This window comes from Anolis sagrei, chromosome 10 (genome assembly GCF_037176765.1).
Source record: "Anolis sagrei isolate rAnoSag1 chromosome 10, rAnoSag1.mat, whole genome shotgun sequence".
Lineage (NCBI taxonomy): Eukaryota > Metazoa > Chordata > Lepidosauria > Squamata > Dactyloidae > Anolis > Anolis sagrei.
In genome coordinates, this window is record NC_090030.1 from 18,779,646 (window position 1) to 18,804,228 (window position 24,583).

Below are 24,583 nucleotides of genomic sequence, written 5' to 3' on the forward strand. Positions count from 1 at the left end.
CCTGTTAACTGTAATGACAACAGAAGGGGCCAAATTTGGGAAGACAGAAGTAAAACACTCAGTCTGCGTCGATCCTCCCGAATTCAAGAATTAAAAACATTGGCTTCAAAACAGAAGGGCGGTTCACGGAACCGATTCTTGAGTTTTAATTGCAATACGCCAGGCTGATTGCCTCAGTTCAGGCATCGTTTCAGAATTGATGAAGACCTTGGCAGTTCTCCCGGTTCCCTGGTCATAGTTTGGGAAGATTTCTAGGATATCAAGTACGGTTAGTGGATTGCTAACAGATTCCAGTATTTTCCCAGTGAGGCTTTTGGTTTTGCTTTGTCCATTTAAATTCATGTTTGCTGATTTTGCTGTGGCTTTTGACTTGCATTTTTCCTTTATTTTGTAACCATTTTTCTTCAATAAAAAAGGATTGTTTTTCACAGCCAAGTGTGGTGGATACTAGTTATCTTAGGGCCTCGTTCCCTGCTCTGGATTGCAACAAATGGCATCCAAACGGAAGGCTACCTTTGAGGAGGACCTCTGCCCTATCGATTCACCTTGAACTAGCAAGTCTATTAGCAGAAAAGGAATTTATTGTTATTTTTACTGTTAATTTATTAACTGTTAATTTATTGTTATTGTTACTAATTCTGATCCTAAGGTGAACCTATCCCAGGGTTTTCTTGGCAAGATTTATTCAGGAGGTTTGGTTATGGTTTTCCTTTGAGGATGAGAAAATGTCACTTGTCCAGGGTCATCCAGTGCGTTTCCATGACTGATAAGGGATTTGAATCCTATCTGTTCAGATGTTGACCCCCTCACAAGGAATCTCTGTAGGTCCTTCACTGCATGTCTGTGGCCAGCTTCCAGAAGAAGTCATGCTGAAGGATTTAGAGATTCCTAGGGAGGTGTTCGCTTGGACCAAAAAAAGAGAAACTTTTATATTTGCGGTTTTCCCACTTTCAATGAGACTCTGCTCTAACAAGGTTAAACCCTTGTGCCGGTAAGACTGCTCACCAAAAGGTTGGTGGTTTGAATCCAGAGAGCTGGGTGAGCTCCCATCTGTCAGCTCCAGCTTCTCATGTGGGGACATAAGAGAAGGCTCCCACAGGATGGTAAAACATGCCCAGCTGTTGCACTCCAGAACAGGAATAACCCTCTGACTTCAAAACACCACACGTTGAGTAGGAAAACAATCCTTTTTTATTGAAGACAAGTAAAAGCAGCGATGTAAAAAAAAAACCAACACTTTAAGAGAATAGGTAAATCCAATTAGGTAGGAAGATAAGCAGGAACAAAGTAGTCCAAGGTAGAGTTCAGCAAAGTTCAAAAACAAAGTTCAGACTTCTCTAATAAAATCCAAAGAATGAGGAAAACGTTGATCCAAAGCATGAGTATGTAATTACAAGAGACAAAGAGTCAAACCATAATCAAGAAATCCTTAAACATGAATCTTCCAAGTAAGGTTTCACAAGAGCACGAACCTAGCAGGATTCTAAAATGCATGGAACTTTATATCCCCCCGTTACGCCATTCCAAGCACTCAGAAATTGGTTTTGTTTTTCCCTGAATGCCTCTTATCCTTATCTGTCGAAGCCTGGCAGAACACCGAAGGCATTGGTCAAGCTGTCTGTTTTGGCTAATTTTCACCCACCTGACTATATACTCATTAGTTTCTGCAGCTGCCAAGTTGTTTTCAAGCCCCAAATCTTGGGAACTCTCTGGGAGCAACTCAGGGAGTAAACTATCATCCCTATATCCTGTAGGAACATTCTCATGGGAAACTACACTTTGAACCGGTGTCTCTATGTCAGTGTTTCCCAACCTTCCTAATGCCGCGAACCCTTAATACAGCTCCCCATGTTGTCGTGACCCCCAATGAGAAAATTATTTTCATTGCTACATCATAACTATAATTTTGCTACTGTTATGAATCGTAATGTAAATATATGATATGCAGGATGTATTTTCATTTATTGGACCAAATTTAGCACAAATACCCGATACACTCAAATCTGAATACTGGTTAGGTTGGGGAGGAGATTGATTTTGTCATCTGGGAGTTGTATTGCTGGGATTTATAGTTCACCTACAATCAAAGAGAATTCTGAACTTCACCAACGATGGTATTGAACCAAACTTGGCACAAAGAACTCTCATGACCAATATAAAATGCTGGAAGGGTTTGGTGGGCACTAACCTTGCATTTTGGAGTTGTAGTTCACCTATATCCAGAGAGCACTGTGGAATCAAACAATGATGTATCTGGACCAAACTTGGCATAAATACTAAATATGCCCAAATGTGAACACTGGTGGATCTTGGGGAAAACAGACCTTGATATTTGGGAGTTATAGTGGCCTGGATTTATAGTTCACATACAATCAAAGAGCATTCTGAACCCCACCAGCAATAGAATTGGCCCAAACTTCCCATATAGAACCACCATGACCAACAGAAAAGACTGTGTTTTCTGATGGTCTTTGGCGACCCCTATGACACCCCCTTGTGACCCCCTCAGGGGTCCTGACCCCCAGGTTGAGAAACACTGCTCTATGCCATTCTCTGCATTGATATCATTGACCATCTTGACCCTCATTGACAACATTCCCCACATCCAAAGCATCTTGATCTTGAAACACAATCACAGGCTGAATCCAACACTAGCATTCCCTGGGCAACATCCTTGCAGACGGCCAATTCTCTCACACCAGAAGCGACTTGCAGTTTCTCAAGTTGCTCCTCACACACACACACACACACAAAGCAAATATGAAGGAGCTGTACCTCCAACCAAGCAACATTAGAGTGTGGTCAAGATGGATAAAGTTGGAAACACACATAAGCTGGCAGCAGTTTGCTTTAGCCTGAGCCTATAGACAAGGTGTGACAGCGCGAGTGGTGGCACCTGTGTGTAGAACTTTAAAGTGCAAAGGTTTAAACTGTATAACATGCCAATACTTGCTAACTTTGTAAATGTATAGTTGAATTGATTGGTTATTTATAGCTGGCAATCAATGCTGTTTGCACCAGTTATATTGCTTCCTCAGCTCAATTGCTTGGCTCCACCTCTTCCTGGAGGAGGGCAGAGCTTTTCCTTTTCCATTCTACCATCAAACTTTCTATCAGATAGACGTGAGAAAGAGACTTGGCTCTAAAGCCCTTAATTAAGTTACCTCTCATAACCAATTCTAAGGTTTCTACTCTTGGGACTCATACTTCACTTCCAGATCGCCCTGGACAACATTGAGGAAACACAAGTGCCTTCAAACCGGTCCTTTGGCATCAAAATGAAGACTCTGTGCCTTCAACATAGGCCATTGGACTGGGGGTTGTGTTTGTTCCGACTTTCACAGCCATCGAGAAAAGAGTGGACAGGAACAGCTTCTCAGCTGCGAAATCTCCTTGGAGCCAAGACAACCAGAGACTGTAATGTATATTTCCTTTACCCCCTTTGAAACTTCCAGCTTATTGCCTTAAAGGGATAACTCTTTGTGAACAATAAAACCTATTTTGAGTTATCTACAGTGTTTTGGTCCTTGGGAGTTCCAGTTCTCTAAAGGAAGGCAAGAAGCAATCCCCTGGGGGAAAGATGTCACATCTATGTCTCTTTCACTAGGAGTTATAGCCCCCAGGCGTGACGGCATACAAGGTCAACCCAAAAGGACTGTGTTGGGATGAAGGCTTGGCTTTCCTGCTGCTCTGCCCTTAAGGAGCCCCATTGCAGAGCCACAGTTTTGGGAAGATAACAGAAAGTTGCTGGGAGACGTGCCCAGCAAGAGAATGCAGACTGCACAGTAAAGAGCCTTAATCGCTATTTATGTTGCAAGCTGAACAACTGACTAGAACAAATTTATAAAGATCCCAGAGCTCCAGTCTTACTAGAGTAATAAAAAGTCCAATAAATGCCATTGTAACCCACACGCTATTTAATTTGCAGTGTTCGGAGACTCCCCTTCTTTCTGCAATGGCTGCCTTGGAGAGCGTTTGAGAACGCTTTGCATGCTGTAAAAGATGGAAAATGCTATAGGTTTGTCTTCTATCCATTTGATGGACCTTGGAATGGGGAAGAGTAGATTGAGGGTGAGGGCAACCTTAAATTACTATGTAAACTTAGACCAGCAAGAGGAATTATCACCAAATGCATAGTCTGCAACTGTTCTGAACGGACAGTCCTGATTAATCTTCTGTCATCACACTTTTTAAGTAACACAGTGGGTTAAACCCTTGTGCCGGCAGGACTGCTGACTGATAAGTTAGCATTTCAAATCCAAGGAGAGTGGGTTGAGCTCCCTCTGTCAGCTCCAACTCCCCATGCAGAAACATGAGAGAAGCCTCCCACAAGGATGGTAAAACATCAAACATCCAGGCGTCCCCTGGGCAACGTCCTTGCAGATGGCCAATTCTCTCACACCAGAAGTGACTTGCAGTTTCTCAAGTCGATCTCAATACAAAAAAAATCCCACTTTTTCAGCTCCTATTAAAATGTCCTGGATTCTGGCTTCTCCTCCTGCTTCACCCACTCATCCTCACTTACTACAATTGCTTTAAACTTAGTCCAAAGGGCAAAAATAGGTTGCACACAATGGTACTTAACTCAGTAGACTCCATAGAAAATGCACAGTCTTGCATTAGTATCACTACTCAATCTTTGCTTATATCATATTCCCAGCACATGGAATCCTCTTCAGATTGAACAGATGGCAAATCCTGGAACAGGTATCAGGATTTGGCAACAAACTGCAGGGCTGGAGGCTGCCAACCCGTCTGTGCTGAGGATTTCCCAACCTTTGAGCGCACTCCCTTTGGTACCGATGCTAACGGCAATTGCAGCATGGTGGTGCTGGGAGAACTTTACAGAGAAAATAATGATGATGATAATAATAATAATCAAAATATGTATCATCGAAGTTGCAATCCCAGGCAATAGCAGGATTGAAGAGAAACAACTGGAAAAGCTGACACGATATCAGTCAAGGTGGTGATTGGCACACTGGGTGCAGTGCCTAAAGCCCTTGGCCTGCACTTAAACACACTCGGGGCTGACAAAATTACCATCTACCAGCTGCAGAAGGCACCTTACTACGATCTGCATAAATTATTCGCCAATACATCACATAGTCCCAGACACTAGGGAAGTGTCCGACGTGTGATCCAATACAACAGCCAGCAGAGTGATCCTGTCTGCTGTGGACTCATCTTGTTGTGTTTAATAATAATAATAATAATAATAATAATAATAATAATAATAAGGACAATTTGGACAGAAAAACTAGAAAACTCATGACCATTCATAATTCATTACATCCTCGCAGTGATGTTGACCGGCTCTATCTGCCTAGAAAGTCTGGTGGCAGAGGACTTTTACAAGTCAAACAAGCAGTCGGAGAAGAAAAACATACCCTGGCAGAATATGTCAAGGGAAGCCAAGAACCTGCTTTAACTGAAGTCAATAATCGGAAACTTCTCAAAGCACAGCAGACAAAGAGTCAGTACAAGAAAACTGCATTTCAAACCAGAGCTGACAGCTGGCACAACAAAGCCTTGCATGGGCAGTTCCTTGACGAAATTGAAGGAAAAGTTGACAAGGAGAAGACCTGGTTATGGCTCATGAATGGAACCCTGAAGAAGGAGACAGAAGGCCTGATTATTGCAGCCCAGAAGCAAGCTATCAGAAGCAATGCAATTAAGGCCAGGATTGAAAAATCAGCTGATGACCCAAAATGCAGACTGTGCAAGGAAGCTGATGAAACCATGGACCATCTCCTTAGCTGTTGCAAGAAAATTGCACAGACAGATTGCAAATAAAGACACAACTCTGTGGCCCAGATGATTCACTGGAACTTATGTCACAAGAACCACCTGCCAGCAGCAAAGAATTGGTGGGATCACAAACCAGCAAAGGTCGTGGAAAATGAACATGGAAAAATACCGTGGGACTTTTGAATCCAGACTGACAAAGTTTTGGAACACAACACGTCAGACATCACGATTGTGGAAAAGAAAAAAGTCTGGATTATTGATGTTGCCATACCAGGTGACAGTTGCATTGAGGAAAAACAACAGGAAAAACTCAGCCGCTATCAAGACCTCAAAATCGAACTGCAAAGGCTCTGGCATAAACCAGTACAGGTGGTCCCAGTGGTCATGGGCACACTGGGTGCCATGCCAAAAGATCTCAGCCGGCATTTGGAAACAATAAACATCGACAAAATCACGATCTGTCAACTGCAAAAGGCCACCTGACTTGGATCTGCACGCATCATTTCAAAATACATCACACAGTCCTAGATGCTTGGGAAGTGTTCGACTTGTGATTTTGTGATACGAAATCCAGCATATAGATCTCGTTTGCTATGACATACTGTGCTTTTGTGTCAATAATAATAATAATAATAATTATTATTATTATTATTATTATACCCTGCCACCATCTTCCCGAAAGTACTCGGGACGGCTTACATTTATTTATTTATTTATTTATTTATTTATTTATTTATTTACAGCTTTTATATTTCGCCCTTCTCACCCCGCAGGGGACTCAGGGTGGATTACAGTGTACACATATATGGCAAACATTCAATGCCAATTTTTGACATACAAATATATACAGACATACACAGAGGCTATTTAACTTTTTCTGGCCATCAGGGGAGCTGTCGCTTTCATTGTCCATCAGCAACGCTGATGAAGCACTTCTGCATTCCCCGCATGCTTCCCCGCTGGAATGCTTTTGCTGGAGTCTTCTTTATGGCCTCATAAATCAGTTAATTTAGCTTCCCCACACTTTTAAGGTGGTACCTAATTTTCCTACTTGACAGATGCAACTGTCTTTCGGGTTGCAAAGGTCGACAACAGGCTACACACAATTGGTTGGAAACCCACTCCAACCTGGGCTGGCTTCGAAATCATGACCTTTTGGTCAGAGTGATCTTAATGCAGCTGACACTCAGCTAGCTGCGCCACAATCCCGGAACATGGGGACAAGCCCACGTTACAATAAAAACAGCATTAAAATCAATCAAATGAAAACATAACACAATCACAAAACATCATATTAAAACAATCAGGCTGAGATAAAGTTCAAACGTGGGATCAGGCTCAAATAAGCGCAATGATTCCAAGATGGGGCAAATGGCAAGTGCGGGATTAAAGTGAAACAGAGGCTGAGGAATACCCATAGAAAGTGTCGTGTGGCTTAGCTGTATGTGTAACAGGGAGATTACTTCTTTAGCTCAGCATGCAGTTCCCCAGTTTATTATATTTGATTCCTAGACAGGGAATATATTGTTAGATGTAAGTAGGTGAAGCCACTGGTCCCAATCCTACAGATATGGAGTTTGTACTAAAAGAAAACCACGACCAATCCTAAATAGGAATTCCAGTCTTGGTTTAAACTAGTAACACATAATACAAATAAGAAGCTTTCCATGCTGTATCACCATCTGCTCTGAAGTCTAATTAGTCTATTCTGTAATGCTAAATAGAGAGATCCCTCGGAGATCTTTCTTCATTAGACTGGTGTCACCAAAAGAGCACTCACTGTTTCATGATGAATGTGATGCCTCCTTCCAGTCCTTGGCCTTTCTGTGGAAGATGCTATTAAGAGACTGTAAGTTGTAGGTTTCTTTATTGGTCAAACAGAAATCCTACTCGTCCTGGTTTGAATGGGGCCAGGATGTCATTCCTTATCACCTCTACAGCTCCAGTGAAGCAAACAACGCTGTTACACAGGGGGCAATATTTTTCCCATTGAGACAACAGCTGTTCAACAGTGGAACTCTCTGCCCTGGAGTGTGGTAGAGGCTCCTTCTTTGGAGGTTTTTAAACAGAGGCTGGATGACCATCTGTCAGGGGTGCTTTGAATGGAATTTTCCTGCTTCTTGGCAGAGGAGTTGGGCTGGATGGCCCATGACTCTACCAACTCTAAGATTCAATGATTTTATGGACTACAACTCTCAGAATCCTTCACCCATCATGCTGGTCATTTAGGGACTTTTTAATAAAATAATAGATGTGGTATATCCCAACCATGTCTTTGCTGGCTCTATTATCTACCTCTTTAGTAGATGATAGGGCCAGCAAGAAGCCCCCAATGACGCAGTGGGTCAAACCACTGAGCTGCTGAACTTGCTGACCAAAAGGTCGCAGTTTCGAATCTGGGGAGCAGTGTGAACTCCCACTGTTTGCTCCAGCTTCTGCCAACCTAGCAGTTCAAAACAGGCAAATGTGAGTAGATCAATAGGCACTGCTCTGGCAGGAAGGTAACGGCAGTCCATGTAGGCCACATGACCTTGGAGGTGTCTATGGACAATGCTGGCTCTTCGGCTTAGAAATTGAGATGAGCACCACACCCAAGTCAGAAATGACTGGATTTAATGTCAGGGGACAACCTTTACCTATCTTTAACTTGCATTTACCTATCTTCAGCTTAGAAATGGAGATGAGCACCAACCCCCAGTTGGACACGATTGTTTCCCCTGAAGAAGAGAAGGCTGAGAGGAGACATGACAGCCATGTATAAATATGTGTGGGGAAGTCATAGGGAGGAGGGAGCAAGCTTGTTTTCTGCTGCTCTGGAGACTAGGACATGGAGCAATAGCTTCAAACTACAGGAAAGGAGATTCCATCTGAACATTAGGAAGAACTTCCTGACTGTAGGAGATGTTTAGCAGTGGAACTCTCTGCCCTGAAGTGTGGTAGAGGCTCCTTCTTTGGAAGCTTTTAAACAGAGGCTGGATGGCCATCTGTCAGGGGTGCTTTGAATGCAATTTTCCTGCTTCTTAGCAGGGGGTTGGACTGGATGGCCCATGAGGCCTCTTCCATGAGGTGTATTCTCCTCCCCCCCCCCCCCCTTGCCACTGTTATCTTACTCTTCCATTTCGAACGTTGATGGATAGAGCGCAGTCTGTGAGACCAGGTGGCCTCAACAGCAGGCCATTTTCCTGGTCTTCCCCAAGGACTTCTGATAATCATTTTGGAATGGAGAACTACCCACCCGACATCTGGGCTATCTCTGGAGGACAAGGCGCTTCCTTGCATCTTTTCTCTCAAGGTTTTGGAGGAGAGAGAGAAAGACCTGCCCATCCTGTCCAGCCCCATTTCATTCAAGCCCCAGAGAGATATCTAATTGAAGTTCCATATCTGACCTACTTTAAATGTTGCTCAGAAGGTCAGTGCATAGAATAATAGATTCATAGAGTTGGAAGAGACCTCATGGGCCATCCAGTCCAACCCCCTGCTATGAAGCAGAAAAACTGCATTCAAAGCACCCCGACAGATGGCCATCCAGCCTCTGTTTAAAAGCCTCCAAAGAAGGAGCCTCCACCACACTCCAAGGCAGAGAGTTCCACTGCTGAACAGCTCTCACAGTCAGGAAGTTCTTCCTAATGTTCAGAGGGAATCTCCTTTCCAGTAGTTTGAAGCCATTGTCTCATTGCGTCCTAGTCTCCAGAGCAGCAGAAAACAAGCTTGCTCCCTCCTCCCTATGACTTCCTCTCACGTATTTATACATGGCTATCATGTCTCCTTTCAGCCTTCTCTTCTTCAGGCTAAACATGCCCAGCTCTTTAAGCCGCTCCTCATAGGGTTTGCTCTCCAGTCCCTTGATCACTTTAGTCGCCCTCCTCTGGACATATTTTCCCATTGATACAAATTCTAACTTCTCAAGAAAGGGTCCTTCAATCTCCAGATTTCTAGCAGTAAGTTAGAACATCAAGTTGAGGGCTCAGAAATAGAGTTTAGACATCCAAACTCAAACAGTAGAGTTCCACATATGAAAGGTTTTGAATATTTCACTCACTGTAGTGCTAGAAATGTTGGGGCAGAAGGAAAGAGGTCAGGATTCTGATTTGGAGGTTTTGTTTTGGCCCTCTTTGCTGTTGCTAAACAGAAAAGCAAAATATAATAATATAATATAATGTGATGTAATATATTGTATATACATATAATATTTATATTATAATGTAATACAATATAATGCTAATAATAATGTGATATTATAATTATATATTTATATTACATGTAATATCACTAATACTATTACAATATAATGGTATAGTACAATATAGTAATAATTAATACTGATATTATACTATGCTAATTATATAATATATTGTATGCATATATATCTTGTGAGCCACTCTGAGTCCCCTTCGGGGTGAGAAGGGCGGCATATAAATGCCGTAAATGAATAAATAAATATACATAGGAGGGAAAGAACCATAAGACCCTTTCCAACTCTATTCTATCACAACTGTCTAGACTTTAGGTGTTTCATGAATAATGAATCGGACAAACTGTTCCTCTGCCTCTCTGGATACATGAGCAAGTTGGGCAGAGTGACTTTATCCCTTCTGTTTACTCTGAAAGATCTCCTCGTATCATCGAGGGGGGAAGGAGTAGGGAGCTTTTGTCAGTCTGCGCACAAAGCCTTAGGGACATGAGTGAAATTGGACCATCTGTCAGGGACTCAAGCTGACAGGCCTTGAACCGGTGACATGTCATGCCAGGCAGGGCGATTACCTCTGGGTCACCTCCAGATGGGGGAAATGTAGTTGATCCATTTTTTGCGGGTGAATTTAGTTTGTCATATGGTTGGAGAGAACATGAAATACAGCTAGACCTTGGAATCTGCCAAGGTTCCAGAACCAAAATCCATGGGTCCCACAATATACAATCTATATACATTCATCATCATCATCATCATCATCATCATCATCACTTTATTTCTTAGTCGCTCTCCACCAAGGTGCTCCAAGCGACTTACAATTTAAAACAGTTTATACACAATATAAAACATTCAATATGAAAACATTTAACATAAAAACATTCAACATAAAAACATTCAACATAAAAACATTCAACATAAAAACATTCAGCAGTGACTATGGCAAAATTTGATCCGGTTACTAAAATGCACAACCAAACAGCCAAGTCTTGAGCGCCTTTGCAAAAGGTCGCAACTCCGACATTGCTCTAATATATGGAGGCAATGAGTTCCACAGAATTGGAGCATAGGTCGAAAAAGCTCTACGCTAAATTCCCACAATACACAAGTCCCACGATATACAATCTATATAAATAAAAATGTAATGTTCGTTTGTGGGATTAACAGAACTCAAAAACCACTGAATTGACACCAAATTTGGCAGCAAAACACATTCCAATCCAATCTATGCCTTCCAAACAAAAAAACCTGCAAAAAATGAAGGAGAACTAATTTAAAACTCCCCAAAAAGAAAAATGCCTTACAGAGCATGCGCAAAGGCCCCTCTCCCCATCGCGCAAGAAGAATGAAGCACCAACCGTTGTGAGGGATGAGAAGCCTCGCCATGGAGTCCCTTTCCATGCAGGAAGGCAGAGTCCTTTTTCTTTTGGGGAGGGGAGGAATTGAGGAAAGAAAAGAGGGAAGGAAGGAGAAGGCCTGGCCCAACGGAGGGGTAAGGGCTTGGTGAGGCAAGCCCCGGCAGCAACTGGAGCCACCGCAGAGAATTCATGAGGCCCACGTGGCTACCAGGCAACTTTTCCCCCAAGGCCAGAGGATTGCAAGGCAAGCCTGACTGCAGGAGTGGCTGTACACCCCCCCACCCCCCGTTGGGTGAAGGGAGAATGCGAACCATGAGAAAGCCAGCAATTCTCACACTTGGACTCCACATCCCCCCTTTCACCCCCCCCTCAAAAAACCCCTTAAAACCCCTTACAAACTCTCCCAGAGGAAGGAGGGGAAAGAAACTCCACCAATGATAGAATTGAACCAAATGTGGTACACAGGACTCCCATAACCAACAGAAAATGCTAGACGGGTTTGGTGGGCATTGACCTTGAGTTTGGGAGTTGTAGTTCACCTACATCCAGAGAGCACTGTGGACTCAATCAATGATAGATCTGGACCGAAATTGGCACAAATATTCCATATGCCCAAATATGAACAGAGGTGGAGTTTGGGGGAAATAGCCCTTGACATTTGGGATTTGTAGTTACTGGGATTTATAGTTCACCTACAATCAAAGAGCATGCTGAACCCCACCAATGACAGAATTGGGGCAAACTTCTCACACAGAACCCCCATACTTAAGGCCATCCAGTCCAAGTCCCTTCTCCAGGGCAAGAAAGAGCCATCCAGCCATAGATATAGATAGATAGATAGATAGATAGATAGATAGATAGATAGATATGATTCACACACACAGAGATATAGTATCATAGATTTGAAAGGGACCCATAAAGAAGGACAATTATATATTGCATGTTCCAGAGTAGGCACCGGGGCGGCTCAACCCATTACACAAAGTAAGCATTTGCAATATAGTTGATTTTGCCCAGGGGCGCTCTTGAGGTGCTCTTGGGGGAAAATAGACATTGACATATGCGAGTTGTAGTTACTGGGATGTATAGTTCACCTACAATCAAGGAGCATTCTGAACTCCACCAATGATGGAATTGAACCAAATATGGCACACAGAACTCTCACAATGAACGGAAAATATATATCAGTGATTGGTTGGGGGGGGGGGGGCAAAATACTATGGTATATATAAATAAAAATGAAATGTTTGTTTGTGGGAGTAACATAACTCAAAAACCACTGTACAAATTGACACCAAATTTGGACACAATACACCTATTAGGCAAATTTATTTGTCGTGTCAGGGCAACCAGTCAAATATATTACATTTCTAACAGAATAAAGCAAACAAACAGACAAAATACAAAATTTGTGAAATTTGGTAGTTAATTAAATGCCCTTTGACCAGTATCTGGCCACTTGGAGTGCTTCTGGTGTTGCTGCAAGAAGGTCCTCCATTGTGCATGTGGCAGGGCTCAGGTTGCATTGCAGCAGGTGGTCTGTGGTTTACCCTTCTCCACACCCGCATGTCGAGGATTCCACTTTGTGGCCGCATTTCTGATGGTTTGCTCTGCATCTTGTGGTGCCAGAGCACAGTCTGTTCAGCGCCTTCCAAGTCGCCCAGTCCTCTGTGTACCCGGGGGGGGGGGGGGGGGGGGGGGGGGGGGGGGGGGGGGGGGGGGGGGGGGGGGGGGGGGGAGGGGGTGTCTCTGTAGATCTTAGAAAACTATTTCTAGATTTAAGTCGTTGACGTGCTGGCTGATACCCAAACGGGATGAGCTGGAGATGTCTCTGCCTTGGTCCTTTCACTATTGGCTGCTACTTCCTGGCGGATGTCAGGTAGTACAATACCGGCTAAGCAGTGAAATTTCTCTAGTAGTGTAGGGCGCAGACACCCTGTGATAATGCGGCATGTCTCATTAAGAGCCACATCCACTGTTTTAGTGTGGTGAGATGTGTTCCACACTGGGCATGCATACTCAGCAGCAGAGTAGCACAGCGCAAGGGCAGATGTCTTCACTGTATCTGGTTGTGATCCCCAGGTTATGCCAGTCAGCTTTCGTATGATATTTTTTCTAGCACCCACTTTTTGCTTGAACTAGGCAAATGAGTGACCATCACTAAAAAATTGATTTTGTCATTTGGGAGTTGTAGTTGCTTGGATTTATAGTTAACCTACAATCAAAGAACATTCTGAACTTCACCAACAATGGAACTGAACCAAACGTGGCACACAGAACTCCCATGACCAGCAGATAACACTAGAAGGGTTTGATGGCATTGACCTTGAGTTTGGGAGTTGTAATTCACCTACATCCAGAGAGCACTGTGGACTCAAACAATGATGGATCTGGACCAAAATTGGCACAAATATTCCATATGCCCAAATATGAACACAGGTGGAGTTTGGGGAAATAGACCTTGACATTTGGGAGTTGTAGTTACTGGGATTTATAGTTCACCTACAATCAAAGAATATTCTGAACGTCAGGAGAGAATGCTTCTGGAAGATGGCTATACAGCCCAGAAAACTCACAGCAACCCATTGATTCTGGCCATGAAAGCCTTTGACAACACATAGACAAGCATGTTTGCATTGTGTGACCTGTTCTGCATGAAAAATGAATATGGATTTTTTCTGTGCAGAAAATGGCAGTGGAGCCCGTGCTGAATAGCTTTAAGGTGGATTTCAGGGATCAAATGGAAAGTTCAAGTGTACTTACATCATCATAATTATGTGTATGCTTTTACAATATCATTATTAAATAAACAACACACTTCTATGTAATTTGAAACAACATAAATGGAGAAACTGCAAAGAAATATCCCAAATACAAAACTTAACATATATCCACACACTACAAAAGACAAAGAGAAAGGGGGAAAGACAATGACTCCCCCAACTCTCCAGCTAATGGTTCTAATTATCCAATTATCTCACGTCCTCTAATTATAAAACTTTATATGAGCAGTCACATATCATTCTGCCCTCCTATTCTTCAAATACGAATACTGAGATTCTCTCCCCAAAGTCCCTTAAAAGACAATTACTATGGTCCCTAATCTTTATTAAAACTCTATAATGACTTCTCACTAATTAATATTGCTAATTTAATATCCTTGCAGTGTGTTGGATGCAGGATCTCAGCAGACCTCGCCTGAACACACAAACAAATCCATGCATTTTTCCTGCAGAATAATATGTTCTGAACTTGAAAGATTCTTGTTTGAATAGGGCAATGTTTCTCAACCTTCCTAATGTCGTGACCCCTTAATATAGTTCCTCATATTGTGGTGACCCCCAACCAAAACATTACTTTTGTAGCTACTTCATAACTGTCATTTTGCTACTGTTATGAATCATAATGCAAATATCTGATATGCAGGATGTGTTTTCATTCACTGGACCAAATTTGGCACAAATACCCAATACGCCCAAATTTGAATACTAGTGGCATTGGGGAAGGGATTTATTTTGTCATTTGGGAGTTGTAGTTGCTGGGATTTATAGTTAACCTAGAGCATTCTGAACTCCACCAATGATGGAATTGAACCAAACTCCCACACAGAACTCCCATGAGCAACAGAAAATACTGGAAGGGTTAGGTGGGCATTGACCTTGAGTTTTGGAGTTCTAGTTCATCTACATCCAGAGAGCACTGTGAACTCAAACAATGATGGATCTGGACCAAACTTGGCAGAAATACTCAATATGCCCAAATGTCAACAATGGTGGAGTTTGGGGAAAATAGACCTTGGCATTTGGATGTTGTGGCCAAACTTCCCACACAACACCCTCATGACCATACTGTGTGGGAAGTTTGGCCCACTTTTATTGTTGGTGAAATTCAGAATGCTCTTTGATTGTAGGTGAACTATAGATCCCAGCAACTACAACTCCCAAATGCCAAGGTCTATTTTCCCCAAACTCCACCATTGTTGACATTTGTGCATATTGAGTATCAGTGCCAAGTTTGCCAATCTATCATTGTTTGAGTCCACAGTGCTCTCTGAATGTAGATGAACTACAACTCCAAAACTCAAGATCAATGCCCACCAAACCCTTCCAGTATTTTCTGTTGCTCATGGGAGTTCGGTGTGGGAGTTTGGTTCAATTCCATCATTGGTGGAGTTCAGAATGCTCTTTGATTGTAGGTGAACTATAAATCCCAGCAACTACAACTCCCAAATGACAAAAGTAATCCCTCCCCCAATGCCACTAGTGCTTTCTGATGGTCTTTAGTGACCCCTCTAACACTCCCTTGTCACCCCCGCAAGGGGTCCAAACCCCCAGGCTGAGAAATGCTGGACTAGCATCACTTCCAATGGGTTTTCTGACCCCCCCCCTTTTCACCTGGGATTCAAATATCAGCAACTATTGTTTGCACTGGGATTGTGGTGCAGCTGGCTGAGTGTCAGTAGCATTAAGATCACTCTGACCAAAAGGTCATAAGTTCGAAGCCAGCCCAGGTTGGAGTGGGCTTCCAACCAATTGTGTGGCCTATTGTCGACCTTTGCAACCCGAAAGACAGTTGCATCTGTCAAGTAGGAAAATTAGGTACCACCTTGTGTGGGGAGGCTAAATTAACTAATTTATGAGGCCATAAAAAAAGACTCCAGGAAAAGCATGCGGGGAGTACTTCATCAGTGTCGCAGATGGATGATGAAAGCGACAGCTCCCCTGGCGGCCAGAAAAAGTTAAATAGCCTCTGTGTATGTCTGTATATGTTGTATGTCAAATTGGCATTGAATGTTTGCCATATATGTGTACATTGTAATCTGCCGTCAGTCCCCTGTGGGGTGAGAAGGGCGGAATATAAATGCTGTAAATAAATAATTGTTTCCATCATTACTTTGGAGAAGGGCGTCTTATTTCTGTATCTTCAAGGCTCATACAGACGGTCATTCTAAACCAAACTGGAGCAAGGGTTGCCTATCACCAGATAAGAGGCCTTGCTCAACCTTCTTACATTGATGGTGGCCTCAAGAAGGAAGCCAAGAATGTTATTTAAGAAATAAATAGTAATCATTCATTAGTGTAGATAAGAGCAGTTTAGCTGAAGGCTTTCTCTGGAGATTTGAATTTTGGCAGAGGCTGGCGAACAGCCTTCAGAAAGGATTCCATGAGCTGCCAAAAAGGATTAACTCTGCAAAAGAAGACATGTCTGCTTGTTTGTCCATTCACATTGCACTCTTTCCGCAGGTCATGGAAAGGACTGCTCACTCCCCATCCAGCCACTGGGTCAGGTCCAAGCGGAACAGACGCAGACACAGAACATGCCGTTTGGACAATATTTTCCAACTTGTCATAGAACTGGGTTGCGTTATTGCATTTCCCAACCCTCAAAATAATTAGTTGCAGCAAGCAGAGCAAACCCAATGTGTTTGTGGAGGGTGACGGATTATTCAAAGACAATATGCCCCACATATCATTGAGGAATAGAATCGCACTAGAGCAGTGTTTCTCAACCTGGGGTTTGGGACTCCTGGGGAGGTCACGAGGGGGGTTTCAGAGCAGTCATCAAAGACCATTAGAAAACACGTATTTCTGATGATCTTAGGAACCCTTTTGGCAGAGAAGGCTGAAGATCTCCTCACCTGTCCTTCTCTTCCTTTTTGGTGTTGGTGAACTACAACTCTCAGAATTCGAAAACAGCCCCCCCCCCAACCCTACTAGAATTCAATGTTGGCTATGTATGTAGTGTGCCAAGTTTGGTGCAGCTCCATTATGGGCTCGGTTCAGAGGGTTCTTTGATTGTAGGTGAACTATAAATCCCAGCAAGTACAATTCCCAAATGTCAAGGCTTATTATCCCCAAACTCCACCAGTGTTTACATTTGAGCATACTGAGTATTCGTGCCAAGTTTGGTCCAGATCCATCATTGCTTGAGTCCACAGTGCTCTCTGGATGGAGGTGAACTACAATTCCAAAACTCAAGGTCAATGCCCACCAAACCCTTCCAGTATTTTCTATTGGTTATGGGAGTTCTGTGTGCCAAGTTTGGTTCAATTCCATCACTGGTGGAGTTCAGAATGCTCTTTGATTGTAGGTGAACTATAAATCCCAGCAAGTACAATTCCCAAATGTCAAGGCTTATTACCCCCAAACTCCACCAGTGTTTACATTTGAGCATACTGAGTATTCGTGCCAAGTTTGGTCCAGATCCATCATTGCTTGAGTCCACAGTGCTCTTTGGATGGAGGTGAACTACAATTCTAAAACTCAAGGTCAATGCCCACCAAATCCTTCCAGTATTTTCTATTGGTTATGGGAGTTCTGTGTGCCAAGTTTGGTTCAATTCCATCACTGGTGGAGTTCAGAATGCTCTTTGATTGTAGGTGAACTATAAATCCCAGCAAGTACAATTCCCAAATGTCAAGGCTTATTACCCCCAAACTCCACCAGTGTTTACATTTGAGCATACTGAGTATTCGTCCCAAGTTTGGTCCAGATCCATCATTGCTTGAGTCCACAGTGCTCTTTGGATGGAGGTGAACTACAATTCTAAAACTCAAGATCAATGCCCACCAAATCCTTCCAGTATTTTCTATTGGTTATGGGACTTCTGTGTGCCAAGTTTGGTTCAATTCCATCACTGGTGGAGTTCAGAATGCCCTTTGATTGTAGGTGAACTATAAATCACTACTTCACTACCTCTGAGGATGCTTGCCATAGATGCAGGCGAAACGTCAGGAGAGAATGCCTCTAGAACATGGCTTTATAGCCCGAAAAAACCTACAACAACCCAGTGATTCCGGCCATGAAAGCCTCCGACAATACTGTATTCTCAATTCACTTCCGACATGATAAATAAATACCATAAACCCTGCATTGATTTGACATTAATATTGAAAGACAGTAATTAAACGTAAATTAAGACCAATATTGACAGAATGTAACACAGTTTTGCTGCATTATATAAACAGCTATTAAAATTTCTTTTCTTCTATTTTTTGGGCTTAGTTGCTTAAGCTCTGGTTAACTGAGAGTCTTCTGTATACATGTGTAATGCTTTGCACCATGCTGACATTAATACAAATCCTGCCTTCCCTAAGCAATTTTTTCCAAAATCAAAAAAATGGCAAATTATTTTCTTTTTTTGCTTGTTTTCCCCACGCCCCCCAGTAAATCTAAATGTTTCCATCTTGGTCTTAATTATTCGTAACATGGCTAAGTTTGTTTTTGGCCTCATTCTGCTAAATCATCATGTTTGCAAGCGTAAGCCCAGATTGATGGGCATTTGACTGCCTTACAGCTACGATCGCATTCGGAAAGAGGCAGTTCCTATGGCAACACATCGCAGCCTGCCTTTGTATGCCTTGTGCATCTCCGGCAGATAAGGCAACCTGTTTTGTTTTATTGGAGCCATCACGGATGGGAAGGCATCGGACACCTTCCTCCCTCAGCACCAGAGATGACAGAGCCTCCTTTCCTCGGTTCCAGCAAAGCACATGCAAAACCATGGATGCTTTCTGGGAAAGCTCATTTGGTGCACACAAGGGCATTCAAACCACTTCCGCATTTAATTGGGATACATTCACAAAGCCCTTGTCGGAAGGCGTGTGCGGCACAGCTTTGCACATCCATGACTCCCCCTTTGAGAAGTCAATAAACCCAGTTATGACTATATTAAAGCCCAACTGTAATTTATGACCATTCCTTGGTGATGGTATTTGAGATCCCCAACCCATCAAGGACCAAAACTGGGTAATTTTATATGTTACACATAGAATGAATTATCTTTAAAGGTAAAGGTTACAGCATAGGATTACAGCCAGTGCTGGATGGGGTCGCACTCCCCCTGAAGACGCAGGTTCACAGCTTGGGTGTGACCCTGGACTCATCGCTGAGCCTGGAACCCCAGGTTTCAGCGGTGATCAGGGGAGCATTTGCACAGCTAAAGCTTGTGTACCTTGGGAAGTTTGACTTGGCCATGGTAGTCCATGCTCTGGTTACATCCCGTCTAGACTACTGCAACGCTCTCTACGTGGGGTTGCCCTTGAAGACGGCCCGGAAGCTTCAATTAGTCCAACGTGTGGCAGCCATGATTCTAACAGGAGCGGAACGCAGGGAGCATACAACCCCCCTGTTGTGCCAGCTCCATTGGCTACCGATCTGCTACCGGGCTCAATTCAAGGTGCTGGCGTTGGCCTATAAAGCCTTAAACGGTTCCGGCCCAAGCTACCTATCTGACCGCATCTCTGCCTATGAACCCACCAGGACTTTGAGATCTTCCGGGGAGGCCCTGCTCTCGATCCCGCCTGCTTCTCAAGCACAGTTGGCGGGGACGAGAGATAGGGCCTTCTCGGTGGTGGCTCCTCGGCTGTGGAACGCCCTTCCCACGGACATTAGACTAGCACTATCTCTAATGGTATTCCGCAAAAACGTGAAGACCTGGCTGTTTGAGCAGGTGTTCGAATAACTAGTGCAATGATTGGTAATGAACATAGGAATGGAACAATGGATGACGAATCTGGATTATGTTTTTGATGATCTGATGATAGTGAATGGTTATTGTAGTAATTCTTTATTAATTGTGTAATGTGTTAGGTTGTTAACTGTTTTTTACACTGTAGCATTGCATTTTTGCTGTTCTTATTTGTTGTGAACCACCGTGAGTTGCCTTCGGGCTGAGAACAGCGGTATATAAGTAAAGTAAAGTAAAGTAAATAAATAAAGGTTTTCCCGTGACATGAAGTCTAGTCATGTCTGACTCTGGGGTGTGGTGCTCATTTCCATTTCTAAGCCAAAGAGCTGGCATTGTCCATAGTCACCTCCAAGGTCATGTGGCCGGCATGACTGCATGGAGCACCATTACCTTCCGAAAGGGTGCCTATTGAACTACTTACATTTGCACGTTTTCGAACTGCTAGGTTGTCAGAAGCTGGGGCTGACAGCGGAAACCCACGCCGCTCCCCAAATTTGAACCTGTGACCTTTCGGTCAACAAGGTCAGCAGCTCAGCACTTTAACCCACTGCGCCACCGGGGGCTCATTATTATCTTTATGAACCAATAAATGATGGTGATGAGGATGATTGCCATACGAGGTGGAAGGCATCTCTCTTCTCACCCCCTAAGGGCAATGCAATTCCTTTCAGATTAATCACCTAAACAGAGGATAGAAAGGTTCCGCCAGAAAAGAGAACAAAAAAGGATGAGAATTTGCATAAAAAGGAAACATGCTGATTCATACGCATAGAGGCCAATTTAGAATTACTGTCCTGAATCCTTATGATGCATCATTCTAGTATAAATGGAAGTTATGCCAGCACATTGGCTTTATCTAATATTATGGAAAGAGGTATTCAGGAAGGCATTATTACGCAAGGAGGTATCCAATGTTATTACATGAGAGGTTATCCATTATTACATAAGGAAGTAACCAATATTATGTAAGAAGGTATTCAATATTACAGAAGGAGGTATTCAAATCTAATATTGCGTAAGTATCCAATATTACATAAGGGGGCATCCAATATTACATAAGGATCTCTCAAATTTTACCTAAAGAGGTATTTTGCATTATGGAAGAGGGAATCTAATATTATGTAAGGATCCAATATCACATAAGAGGCTATCCAAAATTACATAAGGAGGTATCCAATATTACCTAAGGAGGTATTCAATATTACATAAGGAGGTATTCAGTACTATGGAAGAGGGAATCTAATATTATGTAAAAAAAGAATTATCTTGGAAGATGCCTGTGTGTGTGTTTCTTTAATGTGTGGAGGTTGGTGCACAGCGGATCAACACACAGTCTTCACAGAGTGAGGCCCTATCCAATATTATGTAAGGGGGGGGGTATCCAAAATTACATAAGGAGGTATTCAATATTACCTAAGGAGGTATTCAATTATATGGAAGAGGGAATCTAATATTATGTAAGTATCCAATATTACATAAGGGAGTATCCAATATTCCATTAGGATGTATCCAATATTACCTAAAGTGGTATTCAATATTATGTAAGGAGGTATTCAGTACTATGGAAGAGGGAATCTAATATTATGTAAGTATCCAATATTACGTAAGGGGGTATCCAATATTCCATAAGGATGTATCCAATATTATCTAAAGTGGTATTTAATATTACGCAAGGAGGTATTCAGTACTATGGAAGAGGGAATCTAATATTATGTAAATATCCAGAGTTACCTAAGGAGGTATCTAATATGACCTAAGGGGGGGGGGGGGGTTTCCATTATTATTATTATTATTATTATTATTATTATTATTATTATTTTATTTCTTACCCACCTCTCCTCATGGCTCGAAGTGGGTTACATTAGTAAAGGTATCCAATATTACATAAGGAGGTGTATCTCTTCACACAAAATATTTTTTCTTAGCAGAGCAATGGATGATGCTCTTGGACACTGTCTGCTCTCCAGTTTAAACAGCCATAGATTGGCCATAGCAGTGCAAAGGGAGAGGATCTACAAATTGTCACCAGGTTGGCCAAGTTGGTCCTTTATTTAAATGTGTTCGTGAAACTCTACTAGTTTTAAACAATATATCAGGCCTGAATATACTAAAGGGAACTCAGATCCCATTTGATTTTGGAATGTAGACAGGGTCAGTTCTGGTGGGTCCAATAAATGCAAGGCTTTGTAGAGTATATCTTAGAGGAATAAATTTTCAAACTCTTCTTTATTCTTTGCCCAAGGAAGACCATATGTAATGCACAGGGTTGCCATAGGTTGACAGGCCACTTGAAGGCACCCACACGCATACGGTAGGAAATTCCTATATCCTCCAGGCCATCCTATGGTATGTTTCCACCAGAAGTTACCAGTTGTTTGTCAATCCAGGTTCTACTACAGCACTAAACACTTTAGAATATAATACCTCTTTTTTTTCTTTACATTGAATAAGGTAAAGGTAGTCCCCTGACATTAAGTCCAGTCATGTCTGACTCTGGGGTGTGGTGCTCATCTCCATTTCTAAGCCGAAGAGCCAGCGTTGTCCGTAGACACCTCCAAGGTCATGTGGCCGGCATGACTGCATGGAGCGCCGTTACCTTCCCGCCGGAGCGGTACCTATTGATCTACTCACATTTGCCAACTGCTAGGTTGGCAGAAGCTAGGGCTGACAGCGGAAGCTCACGCCGCTCCCCGGAATCAAACTTGCGACCTTTCGATCAACAAGCTCAGCAGCTCAGTGCTTTAACCCACTGTGCCACCGGGGGCACAGTGAATAAATCCACAATATTGTGAATAAATCCACAATAACTTAATTTCACTTTGGAAAAGAGGGAAGAAATGGATACAGAACTAAGATACAGGTAGGAGGGAAAAAAAGAGGTTTTGGAATAACAATCCCAAAATCTCAGAATTCAGAGTTGTGATCTAGAGCCATTTTCTGCTTGTCCCTGCTTTGAACTTTTATCTCTTAATTAGAAAACAGAAGCAGACAGAAGGCAATTTTCCAGCTGATTCACCACAATTGGAATAATATTTTACCACTTGTGCTTTGGGCGAAAATCTAACAGCCACCTGGACAAAGCAAATAGCAAGATATGGATATAGTCAGGCAATTCGGAAAGGAAAACAAATCCCTCCCTGTAGATTCCCCTTGTTTTCAATACACACACACACATATATAGAGAGAGTAGTAGTTGCAAAGACAAGGCTTAACTGGATGGTGGATGGTGAGTGGTGCTTATTCATTAAACATTGAAACATAGTTTAAAACCGCCCTTCATTCTTACATATACAAGTTGTTCTTCATTGCCATCAAGTCAACCTTGACCTATAGTGACCCTGAGGATGACAGATTGTGCATCTACACTATATAATTAATGCGGTTTGACACCACTTTGACTGGCCAATGCTATGGAAACCTGGAAGCTGTAGTTTTACGAGTTGTTTGCCCTTCTTTAACAAGGAGTGCTGGTGTCTCACCAAATTACAACTTCAAGGTCTACAGTGCTATTTTTAACTATATATTCTTGACTTGTTAAGACTGGATCAATGTTTCCCAACCTGGGGGTCGGGACCCCTGGGAGGGTTGTGAGGGGGTATCAGAGGGGTCTCCAAAGATCATCAGAAAACACAGTATTTTCTGTTGATCAGGGGGTTTTGTGTGGAAAGTTTGGCTCAATTCTATTGTTGGCGGAGTCCAGAATGCTCTGATGAACTATAAATCCCAGCAACTACAACTCCCAAATGTCAAGGCTTATTATCCCCAAACTCCAACAGTGTTCACATTGGGGCATATTGAGTATTTGTACCAAGTTTGGTCCAGATCCATCACTGTTTGAGTCCACAGTGCTCTCTGGATGTAGATGAACTACAACTCCAAAACTCAAGGCCAATGCCCACCAAACCCTTCCAGTATTTTCTGTTGGTCATGGGAGTTCTGTGTGGGAAGTTTGGTTCAATTCCATCACTGGTGGAGTTCAGAATGCTCTTTGATTGTAGGTGAACTATAAATCCCAAATGACAAAATCAATCCCCACCAGTGTTCAAATTTGGGCATATTGGGTATTTGTGCCAAATTTGGTCCAGTGAATGAAAATACATCCTGCATATCAGATATTTACATTACGATTCACAACAGTAGCAAAATTAGTTATGAAGTAGCAACGAAAATAATTTTATAGTTGGGGCTCACCACAACATGAGGACTTGTATTAAGGGGTCACAACATTAGGACGGTTGAGAAACACTGGACTAGATGGTCCTTTCCAACTCTAAGGGTGCATCTACAGTGTAGAATTAATGCAGCTTGGTGCTACTTTAACTGCTCTGGTTCAATGCTATGAGCTACTGGGAGTTTTAGTTTCACAAGGTCTTCAGCCTTCTCTGCCAAAAGTGCTGATGCCTCACCAAATGACAACTCCAAAGGTTCCTTAGTATTGAGGCAAAGCAGTGAAAGCGGTCTCAGAATAGCATTAATTGTACAGTGTAGATGTACTCTTAGATTCTGTGATTCTATAATGTTTTGATACGCTATTCCATAACCAAGCCATAAAAAATGAGGATGTTTTTAAGCATTAGAGGTAAGCAAATCAAAGCAAAATGTGTTTTTATGGCTACCTTGGGGCGTTTCCATTCTATCCTCTCTGGTGGTGGAGTACTGTAGAAGATGGATTCATCCGACGCTGGAAATTCAGGGTCTTCAAAGAGCCTCCCTTCTTTGAGGCACTGCTGCTTCAGTTCCTGATAATTTTGATTCCTGAAGGCTTTCGTTGGAGCTGTCGAACACATGGTGCTCTGTCCAAAGGGGAAAAAAGACTCAG

The 24,583-nt window shown here is 42.7% G+C and overlaps 1 protein-coding gene across 2 annotated transcripts in view; it reads right to left on the bottom strand.

The window, feature by feature from the left end:
* The window catches only part of CAPN6 (calpain 6), an 82,150-nt gene that overhangs the window by 41,660 nt on the left and 15,907 nt on the right, over positions 1–24,583 (bottom strand). For both annotated transcript variants that reach the window (XM_067471577.1, XM_067471576.1), the window contains exon 2: positions 24,381–24,557. In XM_067471577.1, the coding sequence (XP_067327678.1) occupies positions 24,381–24,551 (171 nt within the window). In that variant the 5' untranslated portion in view covers positions 24,552–24,557. The remainder of the gene's footprint in view (positions 1–24,380; positions 24,558–24,583) is intronic.